At 55.1% G+C, this 24,126-nt stretch overlaps 1 protein-coding gene across 1 annotated transcript; it reads right to left on the reverse strand.

Moving 5' to 3' along the window:
• Window positions 1-2,381: 2,381 nt before the first annotated feature.
• EN2 (engrailed homeobox 2) lies at window positions 2,382-7,156 on the reverse strand. Its single transcript, XM_012445329.2, has 2 exons — window positions 6,457-7,156; window positions 2,382-3,128 (listed from the first exon to the last, which is right to left on the reverse strand). Exons 1-2 carry the CDS (start codon window positions 7,154-7,156, stop codon window positions 2,812-2,814), a joined length of 1,017 nt encoding a protein of 338 aa, XP_012300752.2. The 3' UTR covers window positions 2,382-2,811.
• Between the last annotated feature and the right edge of the window lie 16,970 nt (window positions 7,157-24,126).

Genomic DNA, 24,126 nt, shown 5'->3' on the forward strand with positions numbered 1-24,126 from the left:
TTTTAAAAAATAATAATCACCTCTGGCTACATAGGTAGGCACCTGGCACCTGCTCTGAGCGGGGGCAAAGGCCGGGAGCACTGGAGCGCTGGGAGGATGCCCGGCCATCTCCTCTGGACCGAGACAAGCTTAGAAAACTCGCTATTCCACCTGGGACCTTCAGTATTTCATAATAAAGAGGTTTTGTTTTATTTAATGTAACCTTCAAGAATTTAAACACACAAAAATGTGGGGAGGGGACGTTCACAATTTTGATAACCACAGTTGTAAATAGAAACATTCATTCATTTCTCATAAGATTATAAATATGCAATACTGGAACTGTAAAATGCACATGTTTTATAAACTAAAACAACAAAAGAAAACGAAAAACAGAAACCAACTTTGCTTCCTGCTAAAAGGCATGTCATTTCATTGAGTTTCCTAAGCAGCAGATGGTTATTCACAGACTTTTAAATTACAGCTTTTGTTTTTATAGTTTCCTTTTTAAAAAGGTTTACATTATTATGTACAAAGTAAAACTGTTACTGCAATGAAATAAAGAGGTTTAAGGCAAAGAGAGAAGTTCACCCTCAGTCCTTAGGGAGACCACCGGGGCTCCCAGCTCGGCCATGGGCACACCCCCCGGGCTGTCCCAGCCACAGATGGACATGTGGACTGGTCTTTCCCCAGACACTAAACAGAAGACAGTGTGGAGTTATATATAGATAATGTGTTTGTTTATATATATATATGTACTTGGTGGGAAATATATTGAATATATTTAATTTACACTGTACCACACCTTCAAAAATAAAATGTATATTTTAAAAAACAAGAAAAGACAAAAAGTGATAAGAAATGATTATTTACACACTTTCTTCCTTCCTCTAGATCCTGGAGGATTCTGAGTTCTTTTGAAAGACAAGGTAGCCACATGTTCCAGAACTGTGGACTCATACACGCCTGGTGTGTGTGTTTACATGCATGCAGACATGTGTAAACACACGTATTTATCTTGGAAGAATGTTCTCTATAGCAGAAGCAGCCACTCCAAGAAAAAAAAAGTAAAGAAAGAAAAAATAGGGAAGAAAAGAAAAAGGAAAGGAAGATGATGCCATCTCCCTCTACAGAGCCTTCTGCCCGCCCAGAAGCAGTGAGCCATGGTCTCATTTCTTAGACCCTGGCTGGCACCCAGGGTGGCTGATGGAGCCTCGGAAATTCCCGGGGCCAAGCGAGGAGGAGGGTCGCCCCACTGCTCTTAGGCTTTGGGCCACACACCCCAGACCTTTAGCCCCACAACCTTGAAGCGCTTCTGCATGGAGGCAGTGCCCAGGGCAGGAGGGTTAGGCCTGTGGCAGGGCTTCGGCAGGACTGGGGACAATGACACAGACCACAGAGGCAGACGCTGTATGCACAGGGTTGGGCCTTGGTGAAGAGGAGGAGGAGAAAAGAGGAGGGGGAGGGAAGAGGAGGAAGGAGGGAGGGAGTAGGAGGAGGAGGAGGAGAAGAAGGAAAAAAGGGGAGTAGAAGGGAGGAGGAGGAAGGAGCAGGAGGGAGGAGGAGGGAGGAGCAGGAGGAAGGAGGAAGGAGCAGGAGGAAAGGAGGAGGGAGGAGGAGGAAGGAGCAGGAGGAGGGAGGAGGAGGAAGGAGGAGGAAAGAGGAGGAAGGAGCAGGAGGAAGGAGGAAGAAGGAGCAGGAGGGAGGAGCAGGAGGAAGGAGGAGGAAGGAACAGGACGAAGGAGCAGGAGGGAGGAGGAAGGAGGAGGAAGGAGCAGGAGGGAGGAGGAGCAGGAGGGAGGAGGAGGAGGGAGGAGGAAGGAGGAGGAAGGAGCAGGAGGGAGGAGGAGGAAGGGGGAGGAAGGAGGAGGAGGAAGGAGGAGGAAGGAGCAGGAGGGAGGAGGAAGGAGGAGGAGGAAGGAGGAGGGAGGAGCAGGAGGGAGGAGGAAGGAGGAGGAGGAAGGAGGAGGAAGGAGCAGGAGGGAGGAGGAGGAGGAGAAAGGAGGAGGAAGGAGCAGGAGGGAGGAGGAGGAGGGAGGAGGAAGGAGGAGGAAGGAGCAGGAGGGAGGAGGAGGAAGAAGGAGGAAGAGGAGGAAGGAGGAGGAAGGAGCAGGAAGAAGGAGCAGGAGGAAGGAGGAGGAGGAGAGGGAGAAGGACTGCAGGAGGGTGAGGAGAGGGAGCTGGGTGAGGCTTCGGGCCTGGGCAGCTGCTGGTGAGCATGGAGCCAACTTCCCAGGGCAGGCCTGGGATATGCTGGGTGGCTCCTCAGGGCCAAACCCCAGAACTGGCCCAAGGACCCTGAAGTCCCCTCTCCCTCGCCAGGTCCCCTAAGCTCCCCAAGGCCTTGAGGCACGGCCCCTCCTGCTGTCCTCACCAAGCCAACACAAACAAAGTGGCAGAAGTCATAGACCAAATAGGAGCTATTTATTCGGTTCACAGTCGTGTGAAATGCAGCAATAAAAAATCTTTGGACTTCAGCAAGTTGTTTTAATTTTTTTCTTTTGAAATAATAAAAAAGTGTCCAATGTCATATAATGGAGCTTAGGGGATTAAGAAAAGATGAAACCCTAAGCAGCCCCCTTCACAAAAAAGAAAAAAAAACCCATAAAATTAGCATAATCTCATAAACACAAAAAACTCAAAAAATATTTTATAGTCAGATATTTTGGATTTTATACCACCTGTAAATTATATACATAGAATATTGCAGAACCTTAGCTAATACACGATATTTTCACTGTTAATGCTGGTATAATCTTTATACACTGGCCCTTTGTGATTTTAAATTATTGCATTGTTTCGCGCCGACTGAGACCTGCCTCCACCCCCGCCCTACTCGCTGTCCGACTTGCCCTCCTTGGCCGTGGTGGAGTGATTGTACAGGCCCTGTGCCATGAGGTGCACGGCCAGCGTGTTCTTGTTGCCCGTGGCCTTCTTGATCTTGGCGCGCTTGTTCTGGAACCAGATCTTGATCTGGGACTCGTTGAGGCTGAGCTCCTGCGCCAGGCTCTGGCGCCGCTGCTCTGTCAGGTACCTGTTGGTCTGAAACTCAGCCTTGAGCCTCTGCAGCTGCTCGGCAGTGAAGGCCGTGCGCGGCCGCTTGTCCTCTTTGTTCGGGTTCTTCTTCTTTGGTTTTCGAGACCTGGGACCTGGGTAGGTGTGGTGGACAGAGAGAAGCCAGGTTACCCAGAGGTGTGCCACCCAGTAGGCACCGGGAAGGAGGCAGGAACCCCGAGAGGAGAAGTGACTCGTCCAAGGCCACTCAAGGCCGAATGGCCAGATGTGGGGCTGGACTTGGGACTGGGCATGGCCTCATGTTGACTCCGCCACCTGGTGAGGGAGGAGTGGGTGTGGGGTACATGGGGCTGCGGGGCAGGCCTAGTAGACAGGCTGATCACAAACCAGGGGTCTTTAGACAAAAGTAAAACTCCCAGGTGTAAGCAAAGCCCCCCAAACTTTCTGACTTTCTGTCCTGGTTTTTCCTAGCCCTTTCTGAGGCTCTGTTCAGGAACAGGGATGGGGGTAGGTGCTGGGAGAGAGGTGAGGGGAGAAGGGATGAAGCCTGCAGCCACAGAAGCAGGGGGTCCCTGAGGGCTGTGCTGGGGACCCCCAAGGGGATACCCCACAGGGTGCCAAGGGCCGTGGGAATCAGGGGCAGGTGGGGCTCCGAGTGTCTGCCTCCACCCAAGCTCCTCTAGCACTCCCAGCCGAGGGCTCTGTGGGCCAGGTTCACTCGTAAGGATGAGGGGGGCATGCACTTCCCTCCTGGGTGGGGAGGAGCACCAAGCTACTGCGGAGTCCTTCGTCACCCACTGGAAATCTCCCAGGTTTCACGTCCAGGAGAGGGGCTCTGGGTCCGGAAGGGTACTGACGATGGAGACCTGCACCTCCTTTTCTCCAGACGAGGGGCTGCTGCACTGCGGGCAGCAGAGTGGCCCAGCTGACCTTGCCAGGTCCATACTTCTGACCCTACCCCCCCGATTCAGACCCTGCCCTGGCCTCCTCCCTGTGGACCTACCCATGTTTGGGGCAGGGTCGCTCTAAGGTTCCTAGAACCTGCTATCCACGGGGAAAGGGCAGAGGGAGGAGAGCAGAAGGAGGGACATGTAATCAGTTTCCTTTCAGTGTTAAGAGGCTCAACCCCTTGGCATTCCTCATGAGGGAAGAGGTGGGCAAAGCCATTGGTGACAGGCAGTGGCGACCTCGCCTCTGGGTTTCAATTTGTGAGGTGTGTGAATCAGCTTTAAGGAGCATCTGGCCCCAGTTTCGTCAGAGGTCCCTGCCACTGGAGGCCAGAGAAGGCTGGACCCTACACCCTTCAGGGCCAGAGAACTGCCAGGCACCCCGGGCAGCAGAGAAGTGTGGATCACATTGGAGGCCCTGGGACTGCACCTGGCCAGGTCAGGAGAGCGGATGAGGGTGCTGGGGCTGTGCCCAGCAAGAGGCCCAGGGTGAATGCCAAGCACTCCCTCCCCAGCAATGAGACTGGAGCTCTCTCCAGGAGACCAGCCTGGAGAAAGAGGGTCTGTGGGCATCACCAAGGGGGCACCAAGGGCAGCTTCTAAAGCAACCCACAGGCAGGCTCACCATCTGAGAGAGCACACACCCTACGCTTGGGAACCCACCTCACGTGCACACTCAGGGACTGTCTCATACCCAGGGCTCCACACCAGTGGGCCTGGCTTTGGTGGGGGTAGGTGCAGATTTAGGCACGGGGGTTGGCCCTCTGGACCGGTGGTGGGGGATGGGGCACAAGGCTCCAGGGGAGGCCCGGGCAAGACCAGCCCCAGCCCTTGCTCCCAGAGCCCGTCTCTGTCTCCATCTCCACTCCCTTCCCGAGACGAGTGCGTGCCTTATCCCCAAACTCCTCTGGTCCTGGGGCTTTTGTTAATGCACCCATGAATCAGCCCTCAAAGGGATACCATTTTATAGAAAGAAATCTCCCTAAAATCAGAATTTTTAGTTCCCTTCTTTTTTCTTGATTTTCTTTCAAAAGACAAATACTTAGGAGTCTCAGAAACAGAATCAAACCTCACCAAGAAAACTCTCCGTCTCCGCCGCTTCTTTCGGAGACGCCAAATAACAAAAACGTTATCTTTCAGGGATATTTTAAAGCCCATGAAGATCGGAGACTTGGTCTGGGCTGGGCTAGGCCGGGCCGGGGGGGTGAGCCCAGCTCCCGGGCCAGTGGAGGCTGGCTCAGAACTCCAGCGTCGCCTCACAAAGCCCGGCAGAGGCTCCTCGCCCGGCATTGTGAGCCTGTATGTTAATTAAATATTAACAAAGGAGGAAGAAGAGAACAATGGAGCAAATTTCAGTTCTAGCTGGAGAAATCTGAATTTCATCAGAAATATGCACGCGTATTTCTGCAGGATGACGGAGGAAGGATGGCTCACTCCTGCTGTGATCTGGGCAAATGACCCCCGCAAAATAGTTTAAGGTTTGGGGGTAGCGGGGATCCGCTGCCAGCTCGGGGTCAAACAGCCCACTCCTAATGGCGGTTCCCAGCTGCAGACCCGCATGGAAAGCAGTTGATGATTTCTACAAGGACATGGACTTCGTTTTTTAAAATCCCAGATCTATGAAAAAATACACCCAGCATCTCTGCACGGCCCCTGCGAATGCTGCCTCTTTCCTATCGGCAGCCCCCAGGAAACCTTGCGAGAAGGTCCTTTCTATCTGGGGAAGGCAGGTGCTGGGAGGGACTCCCGCCTCCCTTGTCTTCGCTGTGTGCAGGAAGGGGGCTGAGCCCCACCGCTGCGGGCTGGCGCTGGCAAACAAAGTGGAGCCCAAGGAAAAGGGCGCCTTTATTTTCACCCTTCCGTGTGTGCGTCCTCCTCCGTCCCACCCTCCAGCGCAGGCCGGAGGGGCAGAAGGCAGAGCGTCAATGGGCCTCGCCTTTTCTTCCCCGACCACAGCCGGGATAACGGGATGGTAGGACAAGTCTGGGGTGGGTTGGGGCGGGGGTCCGGGCTGGTCTGAGTTAAAAGATCGCAGGGAAGGGGTTGAGAGTGCCCATTTTTGGCCCATCTTCCAGCCACTCCGTTCCCCGCCCCCACCCCTACAAAACACCAAAAAACTACAGTGGAGGAGACGTGGGCTAGGGGCTGCGAAGAGATGCCCCAAGGCCGGGTGGAAGAGAGAGAGAGGGGCAGGGGGAGGGAGAGAGAGAGACAGAGATAGATAGAGAGAGAGAGAGAGAGAGAGAGAGAGAGAGAGAGAGAGAGAGAGAGAGCAGGTCCCTTCTGCTGTCCTAAGAAGTCTGTACCCCCTAGCGAATCAGTCCTGCCGCTGGCTGGACTCCTGGCTGCTGTCCCGGCCAGCGTCAGCTTCACACAATGTCGTGTGACTCTTTGTGCGAGTGTGCGGAGGAGGTTCGAGACGTTTTCTTCCCGCTAAGTTCCCGCGCCAGCACCGCCCCCCATCTCCACGGACCTCCCTGCAGCGAGCCGGGATGCGTGGTCCCCGCGGGCTCACCTGAAGAAGGCCGGTCCGAGTAGCGCGTACAGTAGACCCAGGCCGGCCAGAGCATGGGCTGCGCGCCCAGGGTGGCGCCAGCTTGCGAGCTGTCCGAGTCCGAGCTCACCGACAGGTCTCCGCCGCCCAAGCCGCGGGCCTTGAGCGCCCCGTCCAGGGGGACGCCAGGGTCGCCGCCGCCTTTCTTGGCGCCACCAAGCAGCGACAGCGTCTTGGAGCCGCCTTCCCCGTCCCCCGGAGAGTCGCTGCCGGCGGCGGGTAGCTGCCCGCCCGCGCCGGGCGCACACGACGGGTTCTGCCGGGGCTCTCGGGAGCCCGACCCCAAGAGCTGCTCGGAGCCGCCCGTGCCGCCGACTCCCTCCGCACCGCTCGCGCTGCCTTCGCCGCCGGCTCCGCCGCCCCTTCCTCCTCCCGCGCCCGCACAGCAGGTCCCCGCGTCCTTGCGCCGGCCGAACTCGGGCCGCAGGATGTTGTCGATGAAGAAGTTGGTGATGCGGTGCGGGTGCTGGTGGTTGCCGGGCGCCTGCAGGACCGCGGGCAGCATCAGAGCTCGCCGGTGCCCGGTGTCCGCTTCGCCCGGGCTGCTGCCGCCGCCGCCGCCGCTCGAGCCGCCGCCGGGACTGGATTCCGGCTGCCGCTGTCCTTCCGCCGCCGCCGCTGCCGCTGCCGCTTCGCCAGGCTTGGGGTCATTTTCCTCCATGCTGTTCACAGTAAATCCCAGACTGGTGCTCCGGGGACGCCCTTCCAAATCAGGCTTCGGCCCTCCCGCGGCGCACACGGGGTCCCCCGCGCCCCCACCCCGCCGAGTCTTCCGAGGGCGTGCGAGGCGGCCACGGCCAGGGCTGGGGTCCTACAAGTCGCCGGCCGTGCTCGGCGCGGAGCCACGTTTGAATCCACGAACCGGGTTAGAAACACCACGAGCCGCCCCGCTCGCCCGGACGCCAGGAGATTCGGCAGAGCCAAGTCCTCGACTTCGCAGCGCGGCCAGGCTCTAGAGAGTCACGAGGGTCCGGCGGGGACGCGGGCCGCCTCCCGGGCTCCGCGCTCCTCTCGGCGTCCGGCAGTCTCTGGCTCCCGCGCTGCAGCCTGGGCCGCCCGGGGCGAGAGCTGCGCGCATGCAGGCAGCGCGCTCTCCGGCGCTCACGCCCGCCCGGGCCGGCTCCGGCCGCCGCCGCCGCCGCCCGGCCGTCCCCGCCCGCGCGCCCCAGCCGGCCCTCGAGGGTGCGGGGCGCCTGCGGTCAGCGCGCCTGCTGCCGCCCGCACCCACATGGAGGCCCCCTCCGCGCGGCCGCCGCCCCGCTGCGGGCCGGGGCGCCCCACCGGCGTGCGGCCGCGCCCCCGCCGAGCCCCGCGGTGCCCCGCGGCCAGAGTCGCATGGGTGACGGGCGCGAGGCCAGGGCCCGGCCGGGCCGGGCTGGGCCGCCCGCGCTCCCCGGCCTTCTGCCGCCCTCGCCGCCTCCGCCGCCGCGCGGGCTCGGAAATTACCAGGCCACTCGGCGCAACCTGAGACACTTTCACTCTGGATTTTTGTTCTTATTTTTAACAGAGCCCCCTCGAGTGACGTCGCAGGCCGGTCTCCTGGACACGTGCCTCGGGCCAATGGCCGCGGCGCCGCGCGCCCACGTGACGCTCCGGCCGCCGCTGGGTGACAGGAGCCGCCCGCCGCCCCTCCCCTCCTTAAAGCGGCCGTGTCCCTCGCTCCGGGTGCGGGAGCCCGGGAACCCGGCGAGACCCGCGATCGCGTCTCCTGTGCTCGCCCGCGCTTTCCCTGTCGCTTCGCAGTTCAGGGGTCTGAGCCACCCCGCGACGGCCCCGCCAGGTCACCCCGGGGCGCGTAGGTGGACACGCACAGGAAGGTCGCTATTTTTAACATTTCCATATTGTTTACTGTGGGGCGAAATCCCACAATTCCTTGCACAAAATGCATAAATAATATTAAATGAGCTGCCGAGATACAAAGGGACTTTTGTGGTCCGCTTTCCTTGCTGGTGGAGAGGATAGTGTCACTCCCATTTGACTCGGTAACCCTGCAGCTTCCTGTCTTAAACGCAGAGCTGGCGCGCAGGACGCTCCTCCTGCAGACACTTATTGTAAGTGTGCATGTGTGTGCGTGTGCGTGTGCAGGGAGGCGCGTGCATACGGCCGCATTCCACCCGGGGACAGCGACCCTCATGAAACATGCATAGCGATCCGGAAGAGCGGGGAAATGCAGCGTGACGCTAGGTTTGAGAAGGGAGAAATCCAGAAGCCTCGGAGGTTCTAAGGGAATCCTTCTTGCGAAGGAAAGGAGGGGTGGCGGTTCAGCTAAGCCTTCAAAATCAAGTCGCCCGCCCCCCTCCAACTTCTCTGCACTGATTGAGGAGCTCCCAGACTGGTCATCTCATTTTCTTTATTTTAAAATCCTTTAAGCTAGTTTTGCAGAGCAGGGCCAATTTGAAAGGAGAATTAGGGATCCGGGGGCACAGGTGGGAGCTCCAGTTGGTTTCTCCCCTCCTCTCTCTTCATAGACCTTTCTAGACTTTCCTTCCAGCTGTTGTCAGAATGTCCAACTGGAAGTTCTGTTTCCTCTTCTCTTTCCCCTCCTCCCCCGGGCTCCTTCCCATTTGCTCTTCTCTACCCACCAAACACTGGTTGTTACCCCAGGCTCGCCTGTCAGTCATCTAAAATGCATTCTTATGGAAATGTGTGAACTCCCGGAAACCTGCGGAAGGGCAGCTCTGAGGGTGCGGGAGCGTTTGCACACCATGAGTACCCTCATTGCCGGGAAGGCGGGGAGACTGCAGCCTGGTCCGGCCATCCTAGGGCTGCTTGGCCCTGGGCAGCCTCAGGGTGCTCAGCAGCCCTGACCCCCGCAGAGGCAGCCAGTGGGGAGCTGCCAGGCCCTGGGTGAACTCCGAGAGTCTGGGGCAAGCAACTCCCAGGCAGTGTGGACTGCCAGGCCACCTGGAGGGCTGAAGGTTGTGCCTGGCCTCCCGTCTATCCCAGGCGCTGTCCGTAGCTCAGCAGGCTTCGGAGTGCTGGCTAGGCTGCAAGAAGAAACAGTTCCCACAGCGCTGCTCCCAGGAAAATGAACCCCCAGGAGGGGACAGAGGTGCTGGGCTGGCCACCTGGCCACTGGAGGTGGCTCTGGTCAGAGTGTGCCCTCTGTCCTCTGGTCTTGGGCAGGGTGGGGAAGCCCCTTTTCACTGGGACTTATTCCTCCACTTTTTCTTCATTGGAGGAGTCCTTACCAAATTTTTTGGCTAGGCACACATCTGTCAGGGGTCCTCCCTGAGTCTCAAAGAATCAAACCTGCCCCCAGGAAAATAGGGCCGGTGAGTTTGTGAGAAGTCTTATTGACGCTTGCTTTTTTTTTTGCGGAGGGAGGGGGGTGGTGTAGAATTTTCTGCAGCTCTGGGAACCTCGATGATCACCAGTCAGGAAAAGGAGGGTCCGAGGACTTTGGGTCTCCTGAACCCGGTGTGGAGGGAGGGGGCTTCGAGCTGTTTTGCTCCCTGCAGAACCATCTCAGGTTAATGGCTCCATCTGTCCCACGAAAACCAATTAGGCGGCTTCCTGAGAAGTATTTTCTGAATTCTTAGGACTCTTTGCTTCTGAGAGCCTCAGTATATAAATGGACCCAAGACACTGGGCTTCAGCCCTGTGCTTTCCAGCGACCCAGACCCCAACTCGTGGCTGCAACAGAGAATCTGGGAAGAATAGCGTCACCTCCAGTTGCTCACCTGGAAGGGAGGAGGGTGAGAGGTGGCGGGAAGAATAAGAGAAAGAAAGAAATGAAGAGAGAACTCGAGGGTACCGGACCCCCCTAAGTGGACCCAAACAAGAAACAACTGCGGGAAAGCGTTGAGAGAGGCATCATTCAAAGGGCCAGGAAGCTGGGATGGTGCTGCAGAAAGTTGAGCTGCCCAGGGCTGGGCGGTGCCAAGTTCCGCGCGCGCGCGCACACACACACACACACACACACACACACACACACACACGGCACTCTCCGCAAGGTGTTTCAGGAAGCGCGCGTGAGGCTCGGGCCTGGCCTCCTGCCCTAGCTGGGACGGCGCCTGGCATTTTCTGAGGATGCGGGGCAGTGGCCTGTTTCTCCTCCGCGATGCCAGCCTCGGCTGCCACGCGCCCGCGAGCTCAGCGCCTCCGCTTTCTCCCCCACAAACGACCGCCGCCCTCACGTTCGGCCTTTCTGCTCGGATCAGACGAGCCCTCACCGGACATTTGTTCCTCCTGGCATGGAAAGTGAGGCTCCGGCCCGGGAACCCCGTTTTCCTTCTAGCCTCACCCGGGAATCGGAGAGCCCCGCGACTACCCGCTTGCGGAGGACGGTCGTCCATATTTCCCAGGCTCGCTGCACAAAGAGGGGCCTCGGAGAGGGCGAGCAGGAAAGCAGCTTCCAGACGCCGGGCGCTTCAGGACACGGACGCTAGTTTTGCAAACAAAACCTCGGTGAGGCACCCCGGAGACGCCGGGCTCCCGGCTGCCGAGCCAGGCTCCCGTTTTTATCTGAAAACGAGGCCAGAGAAGGGTGACTTTTCTGGCACTTCTGCGTCTCCTCACTCCCCTAGCATCTCTAGGTTGATGGGACAATTGGAAAAATGGACTCAGTGAGAGCCGTTCACTCGCCGCGGCCTTGTCACTAGCGGGGCAGAGACGCCCAACAATCCTTGAGGGCGAGATCTCCACCCCAGTCAAAGCAGGCCGGACCAGCCCTGCGCCCCCGGCCTTGAGCCGAGCCCCGCAGGGCCAGGCCCCAGGCGCCGGGAGGAGAATTGGGGCCGATTGGAGAGAAACATCTCCCCCGGGCGGTCAGAGAGCCACCCTGGCCTCCCGCTGCAGACGCTAAAACCGGACCTGCAGACAAAGGCCAAAACGCAGGGGCGCGGGGAGCAGGGGCGGGGCGGGCGGGGCCAGCGGGCGCAGAGGTTGCGTGTCTGCGCTCACCTCTGAGCGAAGGAGGACGGACCAACATGTCCACCGGGCGAGCTCGGGGACGGAGTATGGGAGGCAGGGTCTAGGGTTTGGGACTTCCTCGGAATAACCTCTGGAAGGAAGGGGTTAAATGCAGGAACGGTGGGCCTGCCAAGGGCCGGGAGCTTCGTGGGAACTGGGGCCCTGGGCCCTCGGGTGCCAAGCGCTTCGCCTTTCCCCGCCCCAGGCCCTCCAGGGGCGCGTGTGGCGCGGGCCGAGCCTGGTGGGTGGGTTGGCGCCGGCAGAAGCTAGTCAGGGAAGGGCGGCAAGCAGTCGCATTGCAGGTCCTGGTTCTGCCCGGATCGCCGGAGAAGCGCCTGTGCTCAGCCAAAGCTCCTGGGTGTCGGGGAAGCAGAGTGGGCCAGGCGCCCACGGGGGACCGCCCTTCTGTCCTGGCTTGATGCTTGGCCCGGGCTCCCCGGGGAGGGGGGCAGCTGGGGGCAGGTGGGCAGATCTCCAGAGCTGGCTACTAAAGATGCAGAAACTGTCCCTCACCTGGTGTCTGTGGAAAGCAGTGGCTTCTGAATGAGAATCTGAAGGATGGCTGTACTCGTGCGAACAATCCCCATACCCAAACCGGGACCTCTGTGCTCACTCCCCTTTCCGGCTCTCCAGCGCCGGGAGAGCCTTATTCTGGATGACCTGCCTTTCCAGGAATCACCTTTCCTCTGTAGCTCTCTGCCTGCACTCTTAACCTATTTTACTGCTGTTCTTATCCCTAAAATTTGGACTCCTGTGGAAGGTGGGCCCACTTCCACTCAAGGCCCACCCCTGAGTCTCCCCAAACAGATCGCACCCTGGAGTCTTCCTGGAGCCCTGAGAGGGGCTTGCGAGCACAGACTGTTTCACCACCTAATGCCTGGACCCTCATGAAAACGCCTTCTCAAAATCGCAGCCAGAAGACAGTGGCACATCTCAAATAATCCAGAGTCAAATAAGTAAAATCAGTTTGACAAAGGAATTCAAAGAATGGCTTGAGCTGGCTAAGCACACCAAAACAGGAAGGAAACCACAGAAAAGGATAATGAGCTTTGAAATAAATTAACCACCTTCTCCAACCTTGCAACCATTCACAGACGGAAGAAATTCTAGTATGCATCCTCTGTCTTCCTTTGACCTTTGGAAAGAAAACAAGATGTTCAAAGGGAACTCCTGAAACACCAGCCCCACCTCACAGAGGCTGAAATTTTCTTTTCTTCTCTTCTTTCCCCAAAGGCTACAGGTAATCACAGAGAGGCCAGTGTAGCTTAAACCCCTGTGTAGTGACTTTCCAGCATTTTTGGAAATGGTATTTGTGTGGTTAGAGATTTACAGAATTTTAGGCAAGTGCAGTCTAGGTTTAACTCAAACCATCTGGATCCAGCCCAGCCAAACTACCTACAGCTTGTTAGATGATAACTCATTAGTCTAGGTTTTATGAAAGGAAGAAAATATCTAAACAATCACCCCCACTCCTAAACATAACAACGAATCATGCTTAACTGGGAGAACTCAATTAATTTATGTAGTGGCTACGTTGGGGGAAATATATTTTTAAAAATATGTGTTAACTGATTTCTTTTATATTTATCAAATATAAATATATAAAGATATATAGTTTTATATAAAAGGCAACTAAATTGCAAATTAAATTCAAACATTTCCTCTACTTAGCTAAATGATTGATCAGTTCCTCTGAGTTCAATAAAGTTTGCCGTTTCTTTAGCATGAGCATCTTTAATTGACACACATGCTTACATGTATGGTATGGGGGGAATCCCTGTACCCAATCAATCCCTGTGTTGAGTATAGAAGCTCGTGTGAAGCGTGGCGACCTTTTGCAAGCACAAAGTCTCATAGTGACCTTCGTGGACTCACACGCGGAGAGGCACTGTGCCACCCCTGCATCATGGACTCCTGCCTCTAGCCTTGTCCAAGGCCCAAACCACCCTTCCCAGGGCAGCCATCCAGTCTCACTCCCACCAGGGATGGGGACCTGCTGTGGAGCTCTGGACCCACTCCATTCCTTTTCCTCTCATCCCAGCACTTCTGACTCCACTTAAAGAAAAGCTCAGTAGACCAAGATTTCTCAATTAAGGCACATTATAGAAGTGCTCTCTTTCTCCCCTAAAATATTCCTCTTTCCTGTCGGAAACTCACTGAAATATTCCAGTCCCCTCCAGAAAGGCTGTGTGTTGTAGTTTATGTTACGGAGTTGCAGGGTTTTGTGTGTCTCACATCAGTTAATCCCCTAAGACACAACAGCCTCTGTGATGACGGCAAAGTTGAGCAACTCGACACCATTTGGAGCATTAACACAGGCTAGGAGAAAGAAATGAGATACGCGCCCGAAGATTTCCCGTGTATGGAGCGAACGCTCTTGAATTCCTCGGGATTTACACCTTCCCATCTACCAGGAATGAGAAATGCGAGCTGTTCTAATTCACTGCCTGCTTTTAGTTCTCTGTTCGCCCTGCCAGGGCTAATTTTGGCTGAGGAGCAACCTTTGGGTTACAGATGTTAGGGGGCCGCCCCTAGGGGGAAGGGGGACTCTGAGCTCCGCCAGCCCGGCCAGAAAGTTTGGTACCAAGGCTCGGGGCGCGCTCCCAGGGCAAAGCACGGGTTCCCCAAACGAGAAAGGTTGGGCGGCACTTAGGGTTTTCTGTCTTGTTTGCAGACACAAGTTCAGCTGCACCTCGTACAAAGCAGCCCTGTAAGTTCAGGCTTGAAGACGGAATGTGGAGCCCTTGGGTTGGAAATATCGCTACGGGGGCACTCTCCGCAGTCGGCTGCTAGAAACGATTTCGGATCAAGGTCCTCAGAGTGGTGAGCGTCTCCCACGGTCCCAGGCTGAGTTGACTGCAGGCTGAGAGCCCTTCTGCCCGGAGGAGAATCTCCTTTCTGCAGAAACTATTCCTGGAAAACAGAAAACCGAGCGAAAAGAAGGGCAACGCGGGTCTGCGCGGAGGGGAACTCCCTCCCCGGGGAAGGAGGCGCCTAGGGCTGGCACACTTGCCAGCGGGGTGCAGGTGGGGCAGACTAGGGTGAAAAGCGGGGCTTGTGGCACACGGGTGTCCCTCGGGTCCGAGGGACAGAGTGCAGGCACATTCCAGGCACCTGCGGCAGTCCCGTCTGCCCTGTGGAGCCGGAGCCGGTCCCGAGCTCCCCACATCTCCCGGGAATGACTCAACCAGAGGCTGGACCGCGGGGCAGTTGCGTCGGTGGCGGAGCCCCCAACTGGATTTTCCTTCCGCGCGCTTCCATGTTCGAGTGCCCACGCCCGGCGGGAGCTGGCTGTGCGATGCCCGGGGTGGGTGGAGGTGCGCAGAGCGCTGGCCTCGGCTCACTAGGGTGTGCCCCAGTCTTTTTCCTCCAGAATTAGAGGTCTCTGCAGGGGGCACAGCCCCTCTCCCCCCTCTCCTATCTCTCCTCCCCACCTTGCCGCGGCCTGAGCTAAGATGTGGGGAGCTTCCAGGGCTGGATCCCTAGGAGGCCCCAGCACTTTTCCTCCGAAGGTCAAGGAAATCAGGTCCCTTCTCTCTCCTCGGCGCCTTCGGAGGGAGCAGAGAACCTCTGGGCGAGCACGGTTTTACGGGGGATTCCTTGTCAGTGATACCCCAAGGAGGAGGGAGGGAGCTCTGTGAAGGGGCAGGGTGAGAGTGGGTGTCTACACTCGCGTCCTCTGGCTCGGAGCAGGACCCGGTGGATGCGCCCTGGCCGAGCTCCCGTCTCCTAGGGATGGGGGGCCTCGCGCCCTGTCGGGACCCTTGGTTTGACAGGAGGGCCCGGGCGTCGGAGCCCGGATCCGACCGGCGCCCGGATCCAGGAGGCGGACTCCTGGGCTCCGAACGTTTCTTCCGGAGCGAAAGCTTGCTCTCCCTTCCCTCAAGTCCCGCGGGGGCGGGAGTCGAAGGGAGCGGCAGGAGCGGGGCCTCCTCCCATCGCCCAACACCCCGGGCGCGCCGGCCCTGGGACTCGGCTCGGGGGAGTAGAGGGAAGGCCCGGGTTGCGGATTTGTGAATGAACCTCCGAGCTCTTTGCAGCTCACGGATCAGAGGCTGCGATCGCCCCACCGACGTGGTCCAATGAGCCGCCGCAATAAGCGCTTAGCGACGAAGCGGGGGCACGGCCTGGACTCGGGGGCTCCGCGCAGCTCGGGGCCGGATGGGGGAGGGGCCGAGCCACAGCAGCAACTTCAAAGCCGGTTGTCGGGACTCGGCGATGGGTGGCGTCTCCCCGGGCCGCGCGGTTCGCGGGGGCCTTCCGTTCCCCCCACCACCCCGCCTGCCACCCCGCCGGAACGCCCAGAGGCGTTTCCAGCCCAGCAATAGTGACTCTGACTCCCGGCTGTCTCCGCGCCCTCCGCTCGCGCGTCCTCGGCGTCTCCCCTGGGACCCGGGGGCGATCACATCCTGAGACCTAATCCGGTTACTTCCGGGCGCGGGTCTCCACCGCCTCCCGGGCTGGCTGGACTTGCTTCCCTTAGTAGCCGTCTCATTCACAGCTCCCGCGCCGCCAGCTCCCCTTTCAAAATTAAAGTCTTTGGCCGCCTCCCTTACGTTCTCCCTGAGAGAGGAGGGGAGGGGAGGGCAAGGGAGGGGAAGGGAGAGGCGGACACCCACGCGTGCCCGGAAGGGCCAGCACAGCCTCCCTGCTCCGGCAGCAGAGGCCTCGGGCCCCTCCTCAGAGGGAAATCGATGAGCAGACACCAAGCCACGCGAGCCCCCGCCCCTTCCCCGCCGGGGGGTCTCCGTGCGCTCCAGAAGCGCACCTGGAAGCAATTCTCCTCGCGTAACCACCGCCTCCTAAGGCTCTCCCAGCATCTTCACATCTCCTAAGCATCTGCACATTTCCGCGCTGTTTTCTGGAGGCCCTCGGAGAGGGGGAGGGGAGGTGGGGCGCTGTGGGGGCGGGGAAGGAGAGAGGTCAGGGGTTAGGCAGGATTACCGCTCGGCTCGGTGACCCCTCTCATCCTCCGAGGCCCAGGGAGGGGGTCTGTAGCGGGGGTCCGGACATCTTTTGCAAAACCGAGCTCTGGGGGAGGGTTTGCGTCCCACGAATCACCGGGAAAGTCTAAATGGCGAAGGCTGGGGAGCAGCCGGGGAACGGAAGGTGGCAGGATCCGGGGGCCTGCGAGAGAAGACGGGCGTGCACCCCCAGTGATCGCGGCACGAGGCGGCGCCTCTTACCGCACCCCGCTACAGCCAACTCGGCCTCCGCCCCTGCGGCGCAGGGAACCGCACGGGTCCACCCGGACGGCGAGCTCCACCCGCGCAGCGCGGCCTCAGCTCCGCGCCTCCCTCCCACTTGCTGCGAGGAGGTGGGAAGCCCTCTCTGCCGCGCCCTGGCTCCCACCGCAGGTCTCAGAGAATAAACTCTCTCAGGGGGACCGAACTGTCCCCACCCTCTGTCTCAGCCTCAAGAAGGACTTCCTGAAAATATGGCAGCCAAGAACGGGGTGAAGATGTGACCCCGAGGTCTCCTTCTCCACCTCCCCTGCCCGCAGTCCCCTAACCTCCCCACTTTCCACCAGCCCAGAGGGGTCAGGGCTTGACCACCAAGACCGACACTGCCACCGCCACAGTGCTGACAACTGTCACCGTTTCCCTCCGGCTCCAGCTGCCGCCTGGACGCCTTCTCTGGAAGGCCGACCGGCACCTTCAATTTCACATGCCCTGGCTCAGAGCACAGCTGACCCAGCTCCTGCTGCTCCCCCATTGAGCCTTCCCAGTTTTTCCCAGGCACCCAGCTGGCCATCCCCCAGGAGACATCCCTGATCCCTCCTTTTCTCTCTAGAGCCACCCCCTGTCCATTAGCAAGGCCTGTTGGCTCTGTCTCCACATCTGTTCCACAGCTCCGCGCTTCTCCTCCGTCCTCCACTAGCCCCCAAGCCCATTCTCCCCAACCTGCAGGGTCTCATGGCATCCTCACCAGCTCTCCACCTCACAGGTGCCTCCGTGGGAGTAAGTTTCAGATCAGACCTGCCCTTGATCAAAACCAGTGTTTTCCACGTGCGCTGAGAATCAGACACATCCTTAAAATGTCTTTCAGGGCCCCGTGAAATCACTTCCCTCACTGCAGGTTCTAAGTGTAGTTTTGCCAGCTCTTGAGCCTCCAAGCCATGACCACCCCAGGGGAGCTCTTTTCCTTTGGTCCTGGCTCTTAGTTCATCTGGTGCATTCTTTCTCCACATTTTTGGGCACAGACTGTCCCCCAGAGAAGGGCCACAGGATCTAAAATGACTCCCTAATCCAGTTGTGCTCCCCACAGCACTTAAGGCTACTTGCAGTTGTAAAGGTGTCAGTTTATTGTCAGTCTCACCTCTAGAACCTGACCTTCCAGAGGGCAGGGCTTTGTCTCCTTCCCGGCTGTACCCCAGTTCTGAAAGAGGGGCTGTCACACAATAACATCAAATCAGTGCTCTTAGACTTTTTGGTCACAGGACTGCTTTACTCTCAGAAATTACTGAGCCCCCCCAAAGAGCTTTTGTATATAACAACAGATTTAGACATCTATCTGTAATTTGTACAGCATTAGAAATTGAAATGGAAATGTTTAAATATATTGATTAATTGATTCATTTACAATGACAAAAACTCACTTCATCTTTACTTAACATACTTTAATGAACATTTATTATATTCCCACAAACAAAAAAGTCTGAAAAGTGGTTTACATTTTTGCACCCCTCCTTAATATCTGGCTTAATTGAAGATAGTTAGATTCTCATTTTTGCTTATGCAATCCATTATTTTGGTTCAAATATATGAAGAAAATGCAATCTTTCACAGATACATAGGAGTATTTTATTAGTCTTGGCAGATAATTGTGGGGATTCTTCCTTGGTATTATCCCAAAACAACAAATGGTGGTTTCTTGAAGGTTGGTTGGTTGTAATGTGGAATCTGAACCATGTCAATGAACATTTCATACTCTATTACATTAAAATCCATGGATCTATCTTGCACTTTGAATGGCTCCTTTGCCCACAAAATCAATCTATCTTTCTCTTCTCCTTCTTTCTTTCTCTCTTTCTTTCTCTTTCCTTCCTTCCTTCCTTCCTTCTTTCTTTCTTCTTTTTTTCTCTTTTCTTTCTTTCTTACTTTCTAGTCTCCGTCGCCCAGGCTGGAGTGCAGTAGTGTGATCTCTGCTCACTGATACCTCCACCTCCCAAGTTCAAGCAATTCTCCTACTTCAGCCTCCCAAGTAGCTGACACTGCAGGTGTGCACCATACCACACCCGGCTAATTTTTTGTATTTTTAGTAGAGAAGGGGTTTCACCATGTTGTCCAGCCTGGTTTCAAACTCCTGATCTCAAGTGACCCACCTGCCTCAGCCCACAAAATATTTTATACCACCATATATTGGTCATTTGGAAAATATTGGGTCACTGAGTTATGCAGGTCTTCCAAATGTCAAACTATTTTCTCAAACAATATCACAAAATCACATTTGTCAATATCACCACTAATCTCATTTGAAAACTCTTTAAATTTGGGAGGTTGTCTGGCTCACGGTGTTGGATACAAGTTTTCAAGAATTTTAATTTTCACTTGAAAATACATTTTACCATTAGCAACAAATGCTACTTTCCTCAACATGACAGGCTCATTTCATTTATTTTTGAGAAGGTGTCTGCCAAAAACCTAGGTCTGAATAGCTATGATTTGTCTGTTGGATGGTGTTGCATGTAAACTGGGGCTCCGTGAAAAAGAGGGCTCCGTCAGCTCACGGCTGCGCCGGCCAGTCCTTTTCATCCACAGCTGCTGTTCTCTGTTGGACAGCGCCCATTTCTTCACCCAGAATATAGAAAAGAAATGTACTCCAGAGCTGAGGTTTAATAAAACGAATTCTTTTCACTGCTTCTTCAAGAACATTCTTAAGTGAAGCTGACATTTGAAAAAAAAAAGAAAAAACCGGTGTGTGTGTGGCTGTGAAGAGCACAATGTCCGCTACCAATCGCCAATAACTGCCTTCATCCGTATGCAGTTAGATTCACTGTGTGTGTGGTGTTTTTTGCACATCAGTGCTGATGTCTACACCCAACAAAGCTAAATAATGACTTACAGTGTAACTGTAAAGAGAGTTTGGAGGTGGTCTGAGGGACCCCCAGGATCTGCATTAAATGAGATTTCATAAATGAATGAATGAATGACTTTTCCTACAATCATGTATGGTAGGTACCAGATGTCCACAGTTTCTCATCCAAAGCTCTTGGACACGTTCCAGAAGTTCTTTGATTTTGGAGAGATCAGGCGGTGCACATATCACATGCCACCTAACCCCTGGGGTGTGAGCAAGGGCCCTGTCTAACAGTCATAGTTCTGTGGCAAAGACAGGAAAAGCTGCACCAGCAGGTAACAGCCACAAGAGGCCGCTGCCTGTTGAGTCAGGCTCTGCCCTCCACGGAGGTAGGAAAATGTCCTTCCATATGAAAGCATTTGGATTTTGGAGTTATAGAAACCAGGGGTTGTGGGCCTGTCTCCTGACCTGCACTCCAGAAGGATACCTCGGGGAACAGACGGCCAAGGTCTCCTGCTGGGTGAAGGAGCTGGGAACGGAATGCCCAGGGCCTGTTGAAATTCCACTCTGTCATTCATCCACCCTGCCTTACCTCGACCACCTGGCCCTCCTAACACCAGGGCATCCAAAGCCTTTGCCAACGGGCCCTGGGTTTCCTTCCGTCCTCTCCAGCCTTGTGTCCTCCACACACTCTGAACTGCGGCCGTGCGGGACCGCTGTGCGTGGTCCTCTGATATTCTGCCAGAATTCCTCCAATAATTCTGGACCCTGGAGCTTGAGTGCCTCCCAGCTTACCTGACCTCCCTGGGATGCATTTCTTTTTTAATTTACTTTTTAATATTTATGGGTACATAGTAGGCGTATATATTTATAGGGTATGAAATGTTCTGATACTGGAACACAATGTATAGTAATCACGTCATGGAAGATAGAAGTCCATTCCTTCAAGCATTTATCCTTTGTGTTACAGGCAACCCCACTATACCTTTTAGTTATTTTTAAATGTACAATGAAATTATGATTGACTCTGTCACCCTGTTGTGCCATCAAATAGTATCTTATTCATTCTTTCTACTGACTGTTCTGTACCCATCAGGCAGCCCCCTTCCTCATTCCTGAAGGACCACTCGGATTCCTGAACTCCCAAGGAGCTTTCCCGCTTTGGGACTTCCTTTTTTCCAGTATCACTTATGAGAATCCAAGTTCTACCAGGGCTTGTGCTACATTGAAAATGGTTACATCTAAGACTGAAACAGAAATTTTGTCTCTCCGCAAATTTGATAGCTGGAGGTTGAATCTTATTTAGAAAACAGTCTTTCATTTCAAACTGCTAAGAAGTGTGAATTTTCTTTAATAATATAGCAAGGGAAGACATTTCACAGTGAATATTGTGCGTGCAGTCTAAAATTTGATTCCTTACATTACGAAATGAGGTTAATTTTCTTTAAAAAATGGTGGTAAAATACATATAACATAAAAGTTACCACCTTAGCCATTTTAAGCGTACAGGTCAGTGGCATTAAACGCATGCACAAGGTTGTCATCGCCACCTTCCATCTCCAGAAAGTTTTCGTCTTACAAAACTGAAACTCTGTTCCCCAATAAATAGCAACTTCCCATCCCCCCCCCACCCCGTCCCCAGGCCCCAACAACCACCTTCTGCTTTCTGCTTCTGTGAGTCTGACAACTGGAGGAGCCTTGTGTGAGTGGCATCTTGTATTACAGTATTTGTCTTTTTGTGTCTGGCTTGTTTCACTCAGCATAACGTGCTCAAGCTTCATCCGAGTCGTAGCCTGTGTCGGACTTTCCGTGCTTTTTAAGGCTGACTACTACTCCACTGTGTGTGTACATGCGACACCCTCACGCCACATCTTCTGTGCCCTTCCACCCCTCTGTGAACACTGGGGTCGCTTCCACTTCTCCCAGCTACTGCGAATAGTGCTGCTATGAACACAGATGTGGTGCAAATCCCTCTGTGAGACCCTGTTTTTTTTTTTTTGAGATGGAGTCTTGCTCTGTTGCCCAGGCTGTAGTGCAGTGGTGCGATCTCGGCTCACTGGAATCTCTGCCTCCTGGATTCTGGCGATTCTTCGACCTCAACCTCCCCAGTAGCTGGGTCTACAGGCATGTGCTGCCGTGCCCAGCTAATTTTTGTATTTTTTTCTTTTTTAGTAGAGACGGAGTTTTACCATGTTGGCCAGGCTAGTCTCAAACTCCTGACTTTGTGATCGGCCCACCTCGGCCGCCCAAAGTGCTGGAATTACAGGTGTGAGCCACCATATTTGGGCTTTTTAATTTTTATTTTATTAGACAGAGTCTTGCTCCATCACTCAGGCTGGAGTATGCAGTGGCTCGATCTTGGCTCACTGCAGCCCTTGCCTCCCGGGTTCAAGCAATCCCTATCTCATCCTCCCGAGTAGCTGGGATTACAGGCGTTTGCCACCATGCCTGGCTAATTTTTGTATTTTTAGTAGAGATGAGGTTTCACCATGTTGGCCAGGTTGGTCTCAAACTTCTGATCTCAGGTGATCCACCTGCCTTGGCCTCCCAAAGTGCTGGGATTACAGGCTGAGCCACTGCGCCCGGCCAAGACCTGCTTGTGATGATTTTGTGTGTATACCCAGAAGCGGACTTGCTGGATTGCATGGTAGTTCCCTTTGTAGTTTTTCGAGGAAACGCCATACTGTTTTTCACAGCAGCTGCACCATTTTGTACTCCCACAAATGGTGCACGAGAGGCCTGATTTCTCCACATTCTGGCGAACTTGTTATTTTCTCGTCGTTTTTTTTGATAGAAGCCATCCTAATGAGTGTGAGGTAATACCAGCTTCCAGACTTTAGAAAACCACGCTCCTTCCACCTGAAATACTGCCCCCACCCAGAGCCTGCCTGAGGAGTCCCCAGACCTCCAGCCCAGCTCCAGACCCCTGCAGCCCAGCGGTTTGCCCCGCCCCTCCCTCACCCCAGCAGAGCTCATTGCACCCTCATCTGTGCTTCCGAAGCCCCGAAGCTCCGTGAACAGTCCCTGTCCCCAGGGCCATCCATCCTGGTGGGAGAGAGACTGTGATCCCAGCTTTGCCCCTGCATGGTAAGGGCCAGGGCAGAGCCATGCAGCAGGTGTGGTGTGACTCAGCACCCGCAGTTCAGCTTGTCCTGTTGGGAATGGGAGGGGAAAGGGGGACAGCAGGTAAGGACAGTGTCACTTGGGAGGGGTTGAGGACTGCATGGCCCCCGGCCATAGATGTGCTGAGCACTTAAGATAGGCCCAGGGTGGCTGAAGAGTGAAATTTTTATGTTAATTAATGTAAATGTAAATTTACAGATGGATTTTCAACTCAGCTCCCGGGAAAACCCCAAGTGTCTGAGATAACTTGGGTGTGTGAATCTGCTTTGCACCTGCAGGTTGATAAACGTAGATGCAGGTCAAGTATTTGCCATGGAAATGTGATGCCCAGACTGAGGTCTGCTGGAGGTGTAAATGCGTGCTGGAATCGGGAGGCAGCACCCCCTCCTCCCCCCGCCGCAAAAGGGTGTAAGATGCCTGGTTAATTTGCATATCGATTACTTTTGAAATAATAATAATTTGGATAAATCAGGTCAACTAAAACATTACTTAAATTAATTGCGCCTGCCTCTGGTGTTCATGTGGCTGCTAAAAAGCTTAAAATTGCATTTCAGCTCACATTTCCTTTCTGTTGGATGTGCTAGTCTAGAATGGATCTGAGCTCATCAGGGAAGGGAACGAGGGGAAGAAGAATTTTGCAGGAAATGGGGTGCTCAGATTTGCTGTCAGGAGTCAGCATAGGGTTTGGCTGCCTCGTTTGTGAGGTGGGGGTACAGTGGGGGGCTTCAGGGAGTCAATGTTGCCTTAACAGAGTTCCGCACACTTCCCTACCCTCCCTGTCAGCCGGGGTCCCTCCCCTGGGAGGGACCTCGGCCCCCGTCATCACTGGGTGGCCTCCTCTGAGTGTCTGTGTCTTCTTACGAGGTCACGGGTCGCATCGGATTGGAGCCCACCCTAATAAGCTCATCGTACCTTGATGACACCTGCAAAGACCCTGTTTCTAAATAAGGTCACATTCGCAGGTGTTGGGGATTAGGACTTCAATTTACCTCTTCAGTCGGCCCCTAACAGGGAGGTAGGCAGTGTCTGGATTCCAGCAGGCGTGTGAGTCCTGCTAAGAACGCTGGCCTTTTTGTGGCACGTTCCTGAAACCGTCTATTCCTGCTTCATCACCTGTGAATTGAGAGAGCATAGCACATAGCACTCCCCTCACAGGGCTGCAGGGGAGTTAAGTGTGCTGTGTGGGGAGGCAGGTCCACAATGCCTGGCACACAGTAAGTGCTATAGGAAGCTTCCTTTTTCGTTGTTTGTTTTTGAGATGGATTCTCAGTCTTGTCACCCAGGCTGGAGTGCAATAGCTTTATCTCCATTACTGTTACCTCTGCCTCCCGGGTTCACGCACTTCTCCTGCCTCAGCCTCCCAAGTTGCTGGGATTACAGGTGCCCACCATCACGCCGGGCTAATTTTTTTGTATTTTTAGTGGAGACTGGGTTTCACAATATTGGCCAGGGTAGTCTCAAACTCCTGGCCTCAGGTGATCTGCCCACCTTGGCCTCCCAAAGTGCTGGGATTACAGGCGTGAGCACCATGCCCGGCCTGCTTCACTGTTTGTATTGCTATTTCTCCTAAAGGCA

The sequence above is a fragment of the Aotus nancymaae genome, unplaced genomic scaffold, assembly GCF_030222135.1.
Source record: "Aotus nancymaae isolate 86718 unplaced genomic scaffold, 86718_ANA_hifiasm-v0.15.2.pri h1tg000002l, whole genome shotgun sequence".
In the NCBI taxonomy this organism is placed as follows: Eukaryota; Metazoa; Chordata; class Mammalia; order Primates; family Aotidae; genus Aotus; species Aotus nancymaae.

Coding starts and splice junctions, on each gene's coding strand:
- EN2 (XM_012445329.2), bottom strand. CDS start 7,156: ATGGAGGAAAATGACCCCAAGCCTGGCGAAGCGGCAGCGGCAGCGGCG. Junction 3,129..6,456: donor CTCGGACCGGCCTTCTTCAG/GTGAGCCCGCGG, acceptor ACACCTACCCAG/GTCCCAGGTCTCGAAAACCA.